This window comes from Rattus rattus, chromosome 7, assembly GCF_011064425.1.
Source record: "Rattus rattus isolate New Zealand chromosome 7, Rrattus_CSIRO_v1, whole genome shotgun sequence".
NCBI lineage: Eukaryota > Metazoa > Chordata > Mammalia > Rodentia > Muridae > Rattus > Rattus rattus.
Genome location: NC_046160.1, coordinates 128305072 through 128321179, shown reverse-complemented (window position 1 = coordinate 128321179; position 16108 = coordinate 128305072). Strand labels below are relative to the sequence as shown.

At 45.9% G+C, this 16108-nt stretch overlaps 1 protein-coding gene across 8 annotated transcripts in view; it reads right to left on the bottom strand.

Moving 5' to 3' along the window:
* Nucleotides 1-15742, bottom strand: part of Wdr20 (WD repeat domain 20) — a 68263-nt gene extending 52521 nt beyond the window's left edge. For 4 of the 8 annotated variants that reach the window (XM_032908448.1, XM_032908451.1, XM_032908452.1 and 1 more), the window contains exon 1: nt 15429-15741. In XM_032908448.1, coding sequence (XP_032764339.1) covers nt 15429-15677 — 249 coding nt within the window. In that variant the 5' untranslated portion in view covers nt 15678-15741. Of the gene's footprint in view, nt 1-15428 lie in introns of all 8 variants that reach the window. The other 4 variants (XM_032908456.1, XM_032908454.1, XM_032908453.1 and 1 more) reach the window with 4 other exon arrangements.
* Nucleotides 15743-16108: the final 366 nt, after the last annotated feature.

Here is a 16108-nt window from a genome sequence, read left to right as displayed (position 1 = left end):
CAAAGTACTTTTTGGGTTTTCCTGGTAGAATCAACAAGAATCAATACTCTAAGCATGGTAGACTTTGTCTATAATCTCAGTAGTTGGCAGATAAAAGGAAGAGGATCGTAAGTTCAAGGTTATCGTTGGCTACATAGCCAGTGTGAGGCCAGCCTGGGCCACATGAGATCTTGCTTCAATAAACAAACAAGTAAATAAACATCATTGAAATACTTTAAGCCTGGAAATGACACCACATTCACGTTTTTTAAAGATCACTCATTCTAATAGCTGGGAAGAGTCAGGGTAGGAGGGAGCAGAAAGAAACAAGCCCATGAGGCGGAGGCTATCGCTCCCAGGGTTCATGAGCAAGAGCAGCACGCACACACGTACATAGCCAGCATTTGAGCCACGCTTTAAAAGAACCCAGAAGAGGGGTTGGGATTTAGCTCAGTGGTAGAGCGCTTGCCTAGGAAGCGCAAGGCCTCCTGTTCGATCCCCAGCTCGAAAAAAAAAAAAAAAAAAAAAAAAGAACCCAGAAGAAACCCAGTAGGACAAGGACAAGGGTCAGTGAGCTGGCTCAGCAGATAACAGTGCTCACCACTAACCCTGAAGCCCCATATGATGGAAAGAGAAAGCCAACTCCCAGAGCTGTCCTTAGACCTCCACTACTGTGGAATGTGTGTGTCCTTCCTCACCGCCTACCAGGTAAATAAATGTAATTTTAAAAATCTTTAGTAGTGAAAAAAGTATGGGCTAGAGAGATGCCTCTGTGAGTAGAACTGCTTGCTCTACAATTCTGATGACCTGAATTCAATCTCTAGAACCCACTGTAGAAGGGGAATCAACTCCACAAAGCTGTCCTCGGACCTCCGTTCACATATCATAGTATGCAGACATAGTCACCTGCTTGCTTAGAATCAAGGGTTAAAGAGGGATAAGAACTGAAATAACAAACTACTTAGGTCCCACATACTTGTTACAACTTAATACCTATCAGGAGCCTTGAGCTTATCATCTAAAAACAAGAAAAGAGTAAACATGTTTTTATTCAGTTAAGGTAGAAAATGAACAGAGAGTAAACCTACAGAAAACTAAAGGAGGGCTAGAGAGATGGCTCAGTGGTGAGAGCACTGGCTGCTCTTCCAAAGGTCCTGGGCTCAGTTCCCAGCACCCACATGGCAGCTCACATCTAACTGTAGCTCTGAGATCTAACCCCTCACAGACATCCACACAAGGAATGCACATTTAGAAAAAGAAAAGAAAAGAAAACTAAAGGAATAAAGAGAGCAAAATAAAAAGGGATGCTATGTGGCTCAAGCTGGAATTTAACATGCAGCAATCCTGCTGCCTCAGCCTCCTAGGTATTGACATTGCAAGCATTAGCCACCACACTGAACTTGAAAAAAAATTTTTCTGGTTTCTCTGGGTAGCCTTGGCTGTTCTGAAACTCACTTTGTAAATCAGGCTGGCCATGAATTCGAACTCACAGAGAGTCACCTGCCTCTTTCTGCCTCTCTGCCTCCCAAGTGCTGGCATTAAAGGCATGCGCCGCCACCACCACCACTGAAAAGAACATTTAATGGGTAAATCTTGTAAATCTGTTTGGGATGGAAAAAAATCTGTATGAGGAGGTTAAAGCTCCAGTCAGTGACAGGGCCTAGCAGCCACCTCAGTCAAAGCGGAGATGTAGAGCAGGTTGGATGCGATGCTGCAGGCTAGGAGAGAAGCCAGTTTTACACAGAGATGGCTACGTGTAGGACTACAGCGTTACACGGCCCAGTAGCAAATGGCAACAGGACCTAGAGAAGAAACTGGCAAAGCTGCTCCCTATCAAGAAAGAAGATCTACAGCTGAGGGTGAGTGAGGCCGATCTTGGCCAGAGCATATGTTAGTGTAAGTTTTAATTGCCCTGATTTGTGCTCTCACAGAAATACCCACTAGGTTCATTTACTGTAATAGATAATTTTTTCCTGGGGGGAAAAGGCATAAAACAAACTATTTCAAGAACAAAAAGGAAATATGATTTCACATGCAGCTGAGAAATGGAATTAAGAAAGAAATTAAGACTAAGGCACTGGGGAAACAACAGCTAAAACCTAGGCAGTAGAGAATGAGCCAAGACAAGAAGCCAGAGAGATGCGGCCAGAAAGGTCAAAAGTCAGGACAGGATGGGGGAGATGAAATGAGATGTTAAAGCGCTTGCTGCACTATGCTCACAGGGCAGAAAAGAGAACCGATTCCTGAAAGTTACCCTCGGACCACCATATGCACACCACTGCATGCATGTCCCACGAACATACCCAACCAATAATAAAAGTAAAGTCAGAATTTAAGGTGTTAAGACAAACCAAGGTCGGGGTTGGGGATTTAGCTCAGTGGTAGAGCGCTTGCCTAGCAAGCGCAAGGCCCTGAGTTCGGTCCCCAGCTCCGAAAAAAAGAAAAAAAAAAAAAAGACCAACCAAGGTCAAACACCTGTATCCCCACAACGCAGGCGGCTGAGGCAGGCACGAGGACAGAGAGTTCAGGGATAGCATGGACTACATACAAGGTTCAAGGCTAGCCTGAGGTATATATAGCAAGCGCCTGGCTTAAAGTAACAAATACATAAACGCACAGGTAAGACTGCTCAACAGCTAATGACCTGAGGTCAATCCCCTGGACCCACCTGGTGGAAAGAAAGTATCAACTCTCACAAACTGCTCTCTAACAAGCACACATGCTGTGGCATGCCCATGTCCCACCGAACACAAACTAATATAAATAAATGTAAAATGACTAGAACGTGAACAATGGCAACGACTGCTGCTGAGAAGCTGAGTAGGCCCAGGGGACTTGATGGCAACAAGTTGAACAACCGAGGCCACGTTGAGTGTGACCCTGAGAGCCTAAGTCACACTAGAGTAAACAGGTAATGGCTCATGCAAATTCACTGGAGCTGAAATATTCCGGCTGCGGATAAGACCCTGAGCACCTGAGCATCACTGTACTAGAACACGCCAGAGGTAGACTGGGACTGGAGGGTGACTACAGAAGCCATAGAACCCAGTAGCCATCATACTTGACAGCCATGTAAAATGAAACTACAGAGGTTGGTTGAGACAGACAAAGAAGTTTATAAGAAGCAGAGGCAACCAAGAAATCAGAGCAGACCCAATGGAAAAAAAAAAAAAAAGTGAGCTGGAGGCGGTGGCCATGCCTTTAATCCTGTGCTCAGAAGGCAGAGGCGGGTGGGTGCATCTGAGTTCTAGGACAGGTAGAGCTACACAGGAAAACCCTGTTTTAAAAACAAAACAAAACAAAACAAAACAAAAAAAGAGAGGGGGGGAGGGGGGGAGAGGGAGGGAGAGAGAAGGGGGAGAGGAAGGAGGGGGAGAGAGGGAGGCAGGGGACAGAGTCTAAGAAGACAGGTTCTAAATGGACATCAAGAGGGTGACAGGACTGAGCTTCAGGCTCTGGGAAGCTGTTCCACCTCTGCCCTCTGAGCTCTCAAGGAAACACAAACTGTTGGGCACGTCAAGGGAAGCCAAGAGGACAACAGCTACTATTTTCTAGTTAGAAGAGATAATATTGCCTTCAATCTTGCTAGCTACATGTACACCTAGATCAGAGGAGGGGAACAAAAGCAGTTGTCTAATTCCTATAATTAACGGGAAGGTCAAGTATGGACTTCTCTACCTCCTAGTCCCACCCCCATCTCCCATTCCCAAGACTTCAGGATAAGAAACAACAAAGTGACAAAAGTGAGCTTCATGCATTCAGAACACTAAACGCTGCTTTCTCCTGGGTTAGCCCAGAAGATGTTGAATAGTGACAAGCCAGACTGCTGACTAATTTCTAAAAGTTTCTCAACCGGTGCAAGAGGGGCTGGCAAGCCCACCTCCACAAAAGACAGGTAACACAGCACATATGGCTACTGAAAAGAGAAGAAAGATTACCTAACTCATTCAAGAGGGTCCTTAGAGGACTATAATGTAAACCAAGTCCTTCCTTCCTTTCTTTCTTTCCTTCTTTCTTTCTTTATTGAGACAGGGTCTCTCTATAACCACAAATTCACAGAGATCACCCTGCCTCTACTTCCTGAGTGCTAGAATTAAAGGTGTGAGCCTTCAGAATTGTCTCAAATCTGAGGCCAGTCTGGGGTACATACTGAGATCCTGTCTCAAAGTACATAGATGGATAAATAAAGATTTAACAATAAAAATAAAAACAACATGTTTCCTATGTCCTGGCAGTGTAATGGGTACGGACAAATCAAACACAGTTTCTGCCCTTAAGATCAGGCTTAAGGGGACAAGGCAAACACAAAAGCCTGAGGACTGTGTGAGGAGGCAGAGGAGTGCAGGGTGGGCCTGCAAAGCTGACAGGACCAAGTGTGCCAGACCCAGACCCAGGCCGCTGCTCTCACTACAAGACCCTCAGTGCAGCTCAAGCCTCTCTGTCGCCTCACCAGTGTCTGTCTGCAGACTGTTTTCCTCTCTAGTATGGCACTGCCCAATTCAGAGTGATCTCCAGAGCATTCAGGTAAACGGATAATCTAAAGGAGTGGCTTAGCCAAGACTGGAATGATGTGCACTTCCAGCGGCATCAGAAGTGGGTTAATAATCCAAGTTGGGACAGTAAATCAAAGAGGAGGCTTCTAAGAAATAATCTCATTCTTCTGAGAGACTGAATTCTGGTCTCACTCTAGCCCATGTGATTCAGAGACTGAGAGCCTCACACCCTCCACATGTGGGCCACACACAACTCATGGGAAGCAGACCAAGTGAATCTTAGCAAATGGAGCTGTTCCCTAGTCAAATTTTCTCAATATAATCCAATCCATCCCTTTAAGTGGGTTTCTTGTTCCTTGTTATTAAAAGGAAAAAACTCTTAACAGTACAAAACACTCAGGTATGTAACTCATAAACCATTAACAAATCAGCCCAGCGACTTTTTTATAGCATACTTCAATTTTCATTTCTATTTCCCAAAAAAAAGTCCATCAAATTCCATCACTATTAAAACATAAGTGATTTTCCTCTTATATAAACCCTGGAGAACTGCAACTAGATAAACTGGTTAACTGTAGCTCAAAACTGTACAAGAACAGCGACTGCCAAACGGCTCAGCTATAGCCTGGTCTACAGAGAAGCTCCAGAACAGCCAGACCTACAAGAGAAATCCTGTCTCAAACAGGCACGAAAGCAAGGCTCCTCGGTAAGGCACCGAGTTCACTCAGTGTCAGTCAGGCCAGCTGCTCACTATGCAAGCAACTTGAGCTCAGCCGCTCAGCACTTAGGGAAGAGGTGAGTGCAGCCAGCAGCTGTTCCTGTTATCCAGCCCCAGGAAGACAGAGACAGGAGGACCCCTGGTGCTGCCAGCCATCTAGCACAACAAGCCAACTCCAGATTCAGTGAGAGAAACATCTCAAAACCTAAAATAAAAGCTGGGCACGGTGGCACACATCTTTCATCCAGTACTTGGGAGGCAAAGGCAGGCAGATCTCTGAACTCAAGGCCAGCCTGGGCTACAGAGTGCCAGGACAGGGTTGTTACACACAGAGACCCTGTCTTAAAAAAAACAAGATAATAGGGGTTGGGGATTTAGCTCAGTGGTAGAGCGCTTGCCTAGCAAGCGCAAGGCCCTGGGTTCAGTCCCCAGCTCCAAAAAAAAGAAAGGAAAAAACAAAAACAAAAACAAGATAATAAATAAAAATTTTTAAAAAATGAGGTAGACCTCCAGTGCTGACCTCTGGCCCACACAGATCACACACAGATGAACACGTAAGTACACACATATATTAACACAAAATTATAAAAATGTACTTAAAAATTTACAAGTTTACAAAAGTAAAATTCTTTGTTGAGTCCATCCCACCACAAGCAAAGGTAGAATAGGAATCAAGAAGAGACAATCTGTAACTCACAGCCCAGAAAAAAATGTTAATCTAATGATGAATTTATTATTTTTACTTTTGGAGGCGGGGTCTAACTATGTAGCTCTGGCCGACCCGGAACTGCTACACTGACCAGGCTAGCTAGCCTAGAACTCAAAGAGAGCTGACCACCTTCCCTGGCCTGAATGCTGGGTGGAATTAAAAGCATGCACCACCATGACCTGCTACAGGGTCTCACTAGGACTAGTTGAGATTAGGTCAAACTCTCTTAATCCTCCTACCCGATCTCCCCAGAGTGTAGCACCATATTGCAATTCAGTTAATTTTGTAAGGTCTTGTTTGAATAATCAAACAGGACTACAGTTCGTAATTCTGCACAAACTAGCTTCACTGAAAAACAAAAAGAAATGCTCTCTAAAACATTAAATACACACATTCTGTTAGCCATCTTTAATGTGTGCAGTGAATCTATTTTGTGAGGAGAGGACATTGGGTGTCTTTCCTCAACCACTCTCCTCCACCTTTCTTGTTTGAGACAGGGTCTCAGTGAGCCTGAGGCTCTTTGATTCAGGATGAGCTAGTGAGCTCCAGGATCTGCCTGTCCGGCCACCTCCCCTTCCTATCCTAGGACTGGGGCCAGGCACAGCACTACTGGGCCTGCAGCACCATTGGGCCTGGCTTCTTACCAGGGCTCTGGGCAGCCAAGCTCAGGTCCTCTTGCTTGTATGGCAGACACGTTACTGGCTGTAAAGTTTCCTTCACCCTGAAGCCAGCCCAGCTAGGGACAAGACCCCTGTTGTGCTGCTTGCTCAAGTTCTGTTCCTTGCCCAGTACCACTCTCATCACTGGCATTAACTCCAAGGTAGTGACTACAGTAGCGAGCTTCCCCAAGGCAGGACTTGGTCTACCGATGCACTGCCATCAGTATCTGGTGGACATGCTTCACAACACCTGCAGTAAGATCAGGAGTGGAGATGACACAGCAGTTACAGAGAGTGGACTGCCGCTGCAGGGGACTGGAGCTCCATCGCCAGCACCCTACTCAAACGGTTCACAAACACCTGTGTTACTCCAGCTCCAAAGGATCCAATGCCTCCAGCACTCACATGCACAAGCATACACAAGCATATAATTAAAAATACATCTTAAAAAGTGACTGACATTAATGACTGCTTCACTGATTTCAGACATATTCTGTCTTAATTTTTTTTTTAGAATTATTTAATTTTTATAGGACAGTCTCCTGGAACAGGAGTTACAGATGGCTGTGAGCTACCATGTGGGTGCTGGGATCCAAACCTGGGCTCTCTGCACGAGCTACAGTGCTCTGAACCACAAGGCCATCTCTCCAGCCCACTGTATGCTTTGTTGCTGCTCAAATCTCCCCATAGATTATTCACTGCTAAGTCTCCTGTTTGAGTTCAAGAGATGCAAGGTCTACTAGAGAGATTACATATTCTCTACTTTAAATGATAACTAAGGTGCTTTCCACTCAGGATATAAGATAAAAAAAAAAAAAAAAGATTCTAAAGTAAGAAAAAAATCTAATCACTAGTTCAGAAGTCAGGAAGTAGTTCTTAATGGAGACAAAGGTTCTCTGCCAGGAGCTCTAGGCCAGCCTGGGCTACACAGCACATTTCTTGTTCCTCTCCCATACTCTCCCTTTACTGCCTTAAACAACGACCACAAAATCTATTTAAAAAAATAATAATAATAATTAATCCCAGCACTTAGAAGACAGAAGCATCAGGTCTCTGAGTTCTGAGTTCAAGGACAGCCTAGTCTGCAGAGCAAGTTCCAGGATGGGTAGGGCTATACGGAGAAACCCTGTCTCAAAAACAAAAACTGGGGGTTGGAGACTTAGCTCAGTGGTAGAGCGCTTGCCTAGCAAGCGCAAGGCCCTGGGTTCAGTCCTCAGCTCTGAAAAAAAGAAAAAAGAAAAAAAAACTGGAAGAAACAAGCAGCCTAGACAAGTTACTAAGACCTTGACTCAAAAACTACTTGTTGGTTGGGATTTAGCTCAGGCGGTACACTTGCCTAGCAAGCGCTCTCGGTCCCCAGCTCCGAAAAAAAAAAAAAAAAAAAAAAAAAAAAAAAAAAAAAAAAAAAAACTACTTGTTGACCTAGAAAAGGACCCAATTCTCAGCACCTACATGGTGGTTCACAACCATCTCTAACTCCAGTTCCAGAGGATCTGACAGCCTCCATGGGTACCAGGCACACACATGGTGCACATACACACATGCTGGCAAAGTACTCAGTACGCTTAAATAAATCTAGAAAACATTTTTTGAGCACTTTAAAGCTTGAAAAGGGCAGGAATACAGCTCAGTGGTAGAGTACTTGCCCATCGTGCTCAAGGCCTTAGGTTTAATCCACTACAGAAAAATACAACCACTGAGGGGAGAGCAGGCAGGGGAAGGAGGAGAGAGGGAGAAAACAAACAGAAGGGTTTGAAAATGGCATACTGACACAGATCATGTTCTCTCCCAATGTCACCAGCAGGTGCAGGTGGACCTGAAGCTTTTGACACAATATGACAAAATGTTCATCTTCTTCAAATCAGCCTATCTCCCACCTTCCTCTAATAAAAGTAAGTGGTCCTAACTGGCTCTTTTGGCCCCAACTGCAATGAAGCATGTTAAGTATAAGCCTTAGCCAGCATAGAGACCTACAAGTCATGATATTTTCAGCTCGCTTTTACAAATACCCCACCAAATTTAAATTTAAGAAGCAACAAAAGCTGAGCAGTAGTGAACACACCTTTAATCCCAGCACTCAGGAGGTAGAGGCAGGGAGATCTCTAAATTCGAGATAAGCCTGGTCTACAGAGTGAGTAGACCACAGATATACATGTATGCAAAATATCGATGCACATAAAAATAAATATTTGTTTGTTTATTTGAGTATGCAGAAATTGAGGGAATGGGCACCCAATGACCGGTCAACTTGAGACCCATCTAGGGAAGAGAGCCAACCCTAACACTGTTAATGATCCTCTGCTAGACTTTTAGACCAGAGGCTTCATCCAGCAGCTGATAGAAACAGAGCAGAGACCACCGCCAAACAAGAGGTGGAGCTCAGAGTTTTGTGGAAGAATCAGGAAGGACTGAGGGAGTTGGAGAGTTCAAGAACACCACAAGAAGACATACAGAGGGCTGGAGAGATGGCTCAGAGGTTAAAAACGCTGACTGCTCTTCCAGAGGTCCTGAGTTCAATTCCTAGCAACCACATGGTGGCTCACAACCATTTGTAATGGGATCCGATGCCCTCTCCTGGTGTGTCTGAAGACAGCTACAGTGTAAGAATATGCATAAAATAAATTAAAAAAAAAAAAAGAAGAAGACCTACAGTCAACTAACTTGGGCCCATGGAGGCTCCCAGAGACTGGACCACCAACTAAAGAACATGCATGGGCTGGGCCTAGGCCTCCTACACTTTTACAGATGTGTAGCTGGGGCTTCATGTGGGTCCCCTAACAACTGAAGTGGGGGCTGTCTCTGACTCAGTTGCCTGCCTTTGGACCCCTTCCCCCTAGCTGAACTGCCTTGTCTGGTCTCAGTGGTAAAGGATGTGTTTAGTCCTAGTGTAACTTGATATACTGGGGGGTACTACCCATGGGGGACAGTACCCATGGGGACCTCCCTTCTCTGAAAAAGGGAGGGTTGGGGTAGAGGGGGCTATAAGGGTGGGACTGGAAAAAGAGGAGGGGGCTGGGATATAAGATGGATGGATGGATGGATGGATGGATGGATGGATGGATAAAAAATTGAGTATGGAATGATACAACCTTAAGAGCTAACAAGCCTTAGAGCCATCTAATATATAATTCCCACCTCCATGAATCACATCAGTAATATCCCTAAGCATTGTGGAGTCTGAAATGGTGGGGAGGGGTAAGAAGGTTTAGTCTTCATGTTCAGTAACTCTGACTACAGCTGGTTTGGTTTGGTTTGGTTTGGCTTTTTAAGTCAGAGTCTGTGTATCCAAGGCTGGCTTTGAAACCCTGATCTTCTTGTCTTCTTCCCTTCCAAGCGTCACTCTCCCAGGAGTGCAACACCAGCCCTGCTGACCACAGGTTTAAAACAACTGTTCCTGGGGTTGGGGATTTAGCTCAGTGGTAGAGCGCTTGCCTAGGAAGCGCAAGGCCCTGGGTTGGTCCCCAGTTCCCAGCTCCAAAAAAAAACCAAAAAAAAAAAAAAAACACAACTGTTCCTAGTTCATGAGTCTTATAGGTTTGATAGCAACAGATCAAAGGCAGTCTGCAAACCAGGTATGGCGGCATGCATCTTTCAACCCAGCACTCCCGGGGAGGCAGAGGCTACAGAGCAAGCTCTGAGTTCCAGGCCATCCTGGGCTTAAAAGTAAGACTGGTGGCCTGCCTGGGCTTAAAAGTAAGACTGTCTCAAAAAATAAGAAAGTAATCTGTAGCAATGGTTTACTTTCTATCACTCACTCCTCCTTGCATCTTAAGAAAGCTAAGATTTATTACCTATTGGGGACACTAAAACACTTGTTAAAAAGCTGGGTGAGAGAGGTACACACACCTTTGACCCCAGGGCTTGGGAGGCAGAGGCAGGGGTATCTCTGAAGCCAGCCTGGTCTACAAAGCAAGTTCCAGGACAGCCAGGACTACACAGAGAAACCATGTCTCAAAAAACAACAAAACAATATTTAAAGGTATAAACCTCTAAAAATTACCCATGTTGCTTTTAGACCTTTTCCAGCTTCTTGGGAATCTTTATAAAGGGGCAGCTAGGTAGTAAACAAAGCTTTGAGTCATTCACCTCACACACAAGACAGTAAGGTCCTTCCTTACTCAGTAACGAACTGACTGCATGGTCAACGCGAAGGCGCCAGGAAGGCCAGACCTAATGTAAGGAAGCGCTGTCACAGACACATCATCACAGGGAGTTACAAACAGAGACTGTCAGGAAGGCAAAGAACGGTGCACTGAGAACACATGGAGGAGCTGGGGAACCGATCTGACCTCTGAACTCACAGGAGGATCTGTGGAGGAAGTGACGGCTAAACTGAGATGTGCATAGAGACCACACATCCATGTAAAACAATCTCCATAAGTAAGGCAGGCCCCACAGAAATAGCTGCCTTTGGCGTTGTTTTCCTAGAAAAACCTTTTTTAATGATAGCAAAGTATGTCATAAAATGTTTAAAGCTAGAAATTCAAAGTTTTGGGGTGTCTTTCTAATCTCTTACAGTATCCTGCTCGGTATTACTATTATTATGGTAGTCACTCAAACCTTTGTGGAAATGATTAGTGCAATGTAATACTGATGTTCATTCTGTCTTTAGTTAGGCAAAACAGATCCACAAACTACATAGGAAATCTCCCTCTGGATTTCCATCTCCCTCCTATGGCTGACACAGATTCAGTGAAGGCGGGCATGGTAGTTCACACTTTAAAGCCATCCTGTGCATGTGGGGAGGCAGAAGCAGGGGGATCTCTGTGTTCCAGGCCAGCAGGCCTATATAGTGAGACAATGAGTACCCAGCAGTGGGTAGGGTTTTAGTGCCTAGAGTGTGTACAGTTGTCCTTGGACAGTCTAAAACATGTTTATGCTCAGATGTACTTCATCTCCTTATGATAAAGAATACTAATAAATGTTTGCATCTTTTCTCCAGCCTTGGTTTTCCCAGGCAGATGAAATTACATATACTCTAGTCCCATCAAACGCTAGACTCTGACCACTATGCATTTGAAAGAGACAAGAGTATACTATACTCCTCAATATTAGACTAACCTCCCCAACACTCCATTCCCTCAGGACCCCATGTTGCTTCCTCTGAGGAAAGAGTACACAGACACATAGTTCATGAATGCCTGTAATCCCAGAATTTATACAGGCAAAACACAAACTCAAGGTCAGTCTAGACTATATGGTAAAACCTTGCCTCAAAAAATAGTTTGGGGGGGGGAGGCAACAGACTGCTAGTTCAGTGGTAGTGTTTGCTCAGTATGCTTTAAAGGCCCTGGGTTCAATTCTCAGCAGTATCAAACAATACTACTCACTTTACCCAAGTGTGTTTAATCTGGTCTTAAATGGCATCCACATTAGGGCTTCTAGGTGATCCCAATAATTGTAAATCTTCATATGCCTTGGGCTGGGGGCTATGACTCAGTGGAAGAGTGCTTACTTAACATGTATTATTTGGCCCTTGGGTTTTATTCCCTGAACATGCATACACGCACATACATGCACAACATATTCCTTGAAGAAAAAATAGAACACAAAAATATATCAAAATAGCCAACTGTGAAAAATGTAAAAGACCTACTTGCTACTTACCCCTGAAAGTAAATTCTGGTTCCCTAGAACAAGGGCTAAAGATGCCTATTGTGTTTGTTTGCTTTGTTGAGACAAATTCTCAACCCTCCCAAGCCAGCATACAGGGCAAGTTATTAGCTCTATTTTAAAATCAGAAATTAGAACCACAAAAGTTACTATTATTAGGCCATCCTGGTGACACACACCTAAAATCCTAGAAATTGAAAGGGTCAGTCAAGGAGAATCAGGAGCTTAAAATCAACCTCTGCTTTGCCCAGTTTAAGGCCAGCCCAGTCTATATGAGACCTTATCAAATAAAAAGTCACATATTCAGAACGACAGCAGATACAAACTCACTCATAGAAAAACTTTAACTCACTAGCTAGAGGAATTTAAATATCTGCCACAATACAAATATATCCTACAAGGTACATAGCATTTTATACACACACCTCCCAAAGTTCAAAGCACTCAAAATCAGCAGGGAAAGGCAATGTATATGCATTTCTGACTTGGTTTTGGGTTTTTTGGGGGTGGATGGGAACTTTTTGGTTTTGTTTTGGAGACAGGCTTCTCTGTGTAGTCCTGGCAGTCCTGGAACTCACTCTGTAGACCAGGCTGGCCTCAAGATCCACCTGCCTCTGAGCCCAAATGCTGGAATTAATTAAGCAAGCCACCACCACCACCTGGCAGCATTTCAGATTTGTTTTAAAGAATGTTTGGTGTAGTTTTTAAAACTCTTAAAACACCATTATAAAGATACTTCTAAGCATCTTTTTTTTGTATGCAAACCAGAGCTACTAGATCCAGATGAAGTGTGTCATGAGAATGATACAAAATTGCCTGGTCTCCCTGGCCACAACCCAAGGGGGTGGGGGTGGGGGGCAAGAAACAAAAACGGGGGATAGGAAGTGATGACTGAACTAGTAATAGTAATCACTAGGAGTAAATTTAACTTTTTAAAGTTTATTATTTATTTATTTATACACATATATGTGAATGCCACATATATGCAGGTACCCAAAGAGGTTTGAAGAGGGCTGTAACTACAGGTGTCTGTGAGCTGCCTGAAGTAAGAAATGGGATCTAGGTTCAGAAGAACACCAGGTACTCTTTAACTACTGAGCCATCTTCCAGACCCCACAAATTTAACTTCTAAGCACACTGTATTTTTACATCATCACTATTTTTGTCTTTTTGGTTTTAGATTGAGGGAGTTGTTTTTTGAAACAGGTTCTTACTATGTAGTCCTAGCTGGCCTGAAACTCTATGTAGGGCAGGCTGGTCTTGAACTCAGAGATCCACCTGTCAAGATGCATGCTACCACACCCACCTGGTTTTGGATTTTTTTTTTCTTGAGAGAGGGCCCCACCATATAGCCCGTGCTTGCCTCAGATGTGCTAACTGTAGCACAGGTTGGCCCTGAACTTGCCAACTATAGTCCTGGCTAGCCACAATTTGAGTACTAGGATTGCGGTATACACAACCATGGTAGGGTCTAATTATACTTTTCTAAGATTCCTTTTATTTTTAAACTTATTGTGTGAGCTGTAAGTGGGTACCCAGAACCCAGAAAAGGACATGCGATTCCCCGGAGCTTGAGTTTCAGGCAGTTGTGAGCAGCCTGACATGGGTGCTGGGAACTGAACTGGAGTCCTCTGCCAAGAGCAGCACAGTCCATAACCACTGAGCCTTTGCTCCAGCCCCTAAAGGTAGGTGTTGGTAACATTTATTTCCAGAGAAAAGTCTGCTGTTTCAGACAGAGCAGGCATGTTGAGATGGCAACTGCTCCCTAAGCTTGCTTTAACTGTAATTTACATCTCCTGAGTGTGTCAGGACTCTAATGCCATTACTGCCATTACGAACGAATTACAACATGTGCACTGCAGTCCTCCCTTTTTAAAGAAGCGCAAAGAAAAGTTTCCCACATATCCAAGGTCACCAATGAGTCAGTAACAGAGTTGGGAGCAGCACTAAAACTTCAGTTCCTACACTTCAAACCACTGGATACTTTCCCAATCCCAAGAGAGAGAGGAGTCAGCCAGCTATTTTCAAACACTTGGGTAGTACACTGACAAGAATAAAGACAAGTCAGAAGATCACCTTGAGCCAAAGAAACAAGCTACGTTTGCATACCATACCATTGTCCCTTTCCTTGTCCTCCTAACCTACACAGTACAGCGTAAAAAAAGCAGCTGATCTATTCATCCCTGGGAACATATCCTCTTCAATATGGACAACTCACTTCCCCACTATCTCAACATTTATAAGTGAATCTTCCATCACCTTGTCACCTTCTGTCGGAAGTGCTATGGAGTGCGTTCATTTCCTCACTCTCTCAATGGTCAAAAGTTAAAATAAGCAGTTCTTGGAACATAGTTATATTGCCAATGACAAAAAAAAAAAGCGCCAATAAATTGCTTTTAACGAGACATTTTAAAACTCGATGGCATGCGTCACAGAATTACTGTTAAGTTCTTGGCTGGTTACTTAAAGTAGCACTTAAGGCCTAACCCTCCCTGTTTGGGACATAGCCTGACTTGTTAGACAAGATAAATCTAGGCACGCTCACACAGAACACCTCTGAAGCAACTTAGCTTATTGAAAACATTATTTCAACCTCCCTAGTCTTGAGTACTCAGCCCTATTATACTACAAGGGACAGAATGACCCTCTTCAAAAATCTTTCGGGAGAAGGTTCCTTCCGCGGAGACAATGACAGCCTTCCTCCCGCGAAGGTTTTTGGAAACAGTGCTGACACCAGGAGAAGTGTCAGTGCGGCAGCAGGTGGAGTAGCCCTGCGTGCCGAGCAGGTCCTTTCTGACCTAGTCTCCAAGTCCTCCGCCTCCCTGTCCCGGTTCCGCCTTACGGACCTTTCCAAGCCTCCTCGCGTCCCGGTTCTCTCACCCAGGGCAGGACTCTCGAGCCTCCCGGGAAGCGAGGCCACCTAAGACGGCCGCCGCATCTCTTCCGGGGACTCGCAGGCCCGCTCCCTGGCGGTATCGGAACCTGACGGACCCCTCCGGGAAGAGGCGACCGGCTACTCCCGGGGCATCCCCGCGACCCGGTTCCAGAGCCCCCTCCCCTTCGAGGCAGCGCTGCCGCCGGCACCTCACTCCTAAACACCCTCTCCTCCACTCGGAGTACCTCAACGGAGTTACCGGCCCACTCAAAAGTACAAGTGCCGGCCGCCCCCACCGGTCACCCCGGCCTCGCTGTCACCGCCCAGCTCCCGGCCTCGGCCGGCGCCGCCGGCGTGCCCCCGGTGACGCCCGGGTCGGTACCTTGCGGACCCCCTTGTAGATATAGAAGTAGAGCTCCCGGCCCACATTGAAGCAGAGGCGGTCGCCGTTGCCAGACTGGTCGTTGAGGTTTACGAAGGAGACGCGGACAGGGTTGGATCCCTGCGAGTTGAAGGGCACCCGGTTGGGCCGGCTGTACTCCGAGTGCGGCAGCAGCTTGTACAGACCTTCCCGGGTGGTGAATTGGGTCTTAATCTCGTTCATCTCCTTCCCTCCTCCCTCCGTCGCCATCTTGGAAAGCAGCGTTCATCCTGCCCTAAGTGCCCGGATCACGCCCACCGCGCAGGCGCCGTCCTCGGTCGCTCGCTCTCCACTCCCCACCCCCTTCTTCACGGCCCCGCCCATTGGCGAGCCAGCCCCCACGAAGGCGGGCCGAAGCGAAAGGGGCGGGCCAGTTTACAGTCTAAGTGCGCACGCGCGCTCCCCTGGAGCGCTCCACCCCGAGGGGCGTGCGCCAAACTCCTCCCCTGGGTGCCGCCCTCTGAGTGCTGGTGGAAGCGCGCGTGCCGAGCATTGGTGCGGGGAACCCGTCTGCACCAAGGTGAATCTCTTTCTGCAGCTTCGCTGAGAGACCCTATCCCTAAGGGAGGGCCCCGCCTTGACCTCGGCCGGCTGCTGGTCCCCGCGAAGCCTGAGGCGAGCAGTGAAGTCCGGTGTTTGGA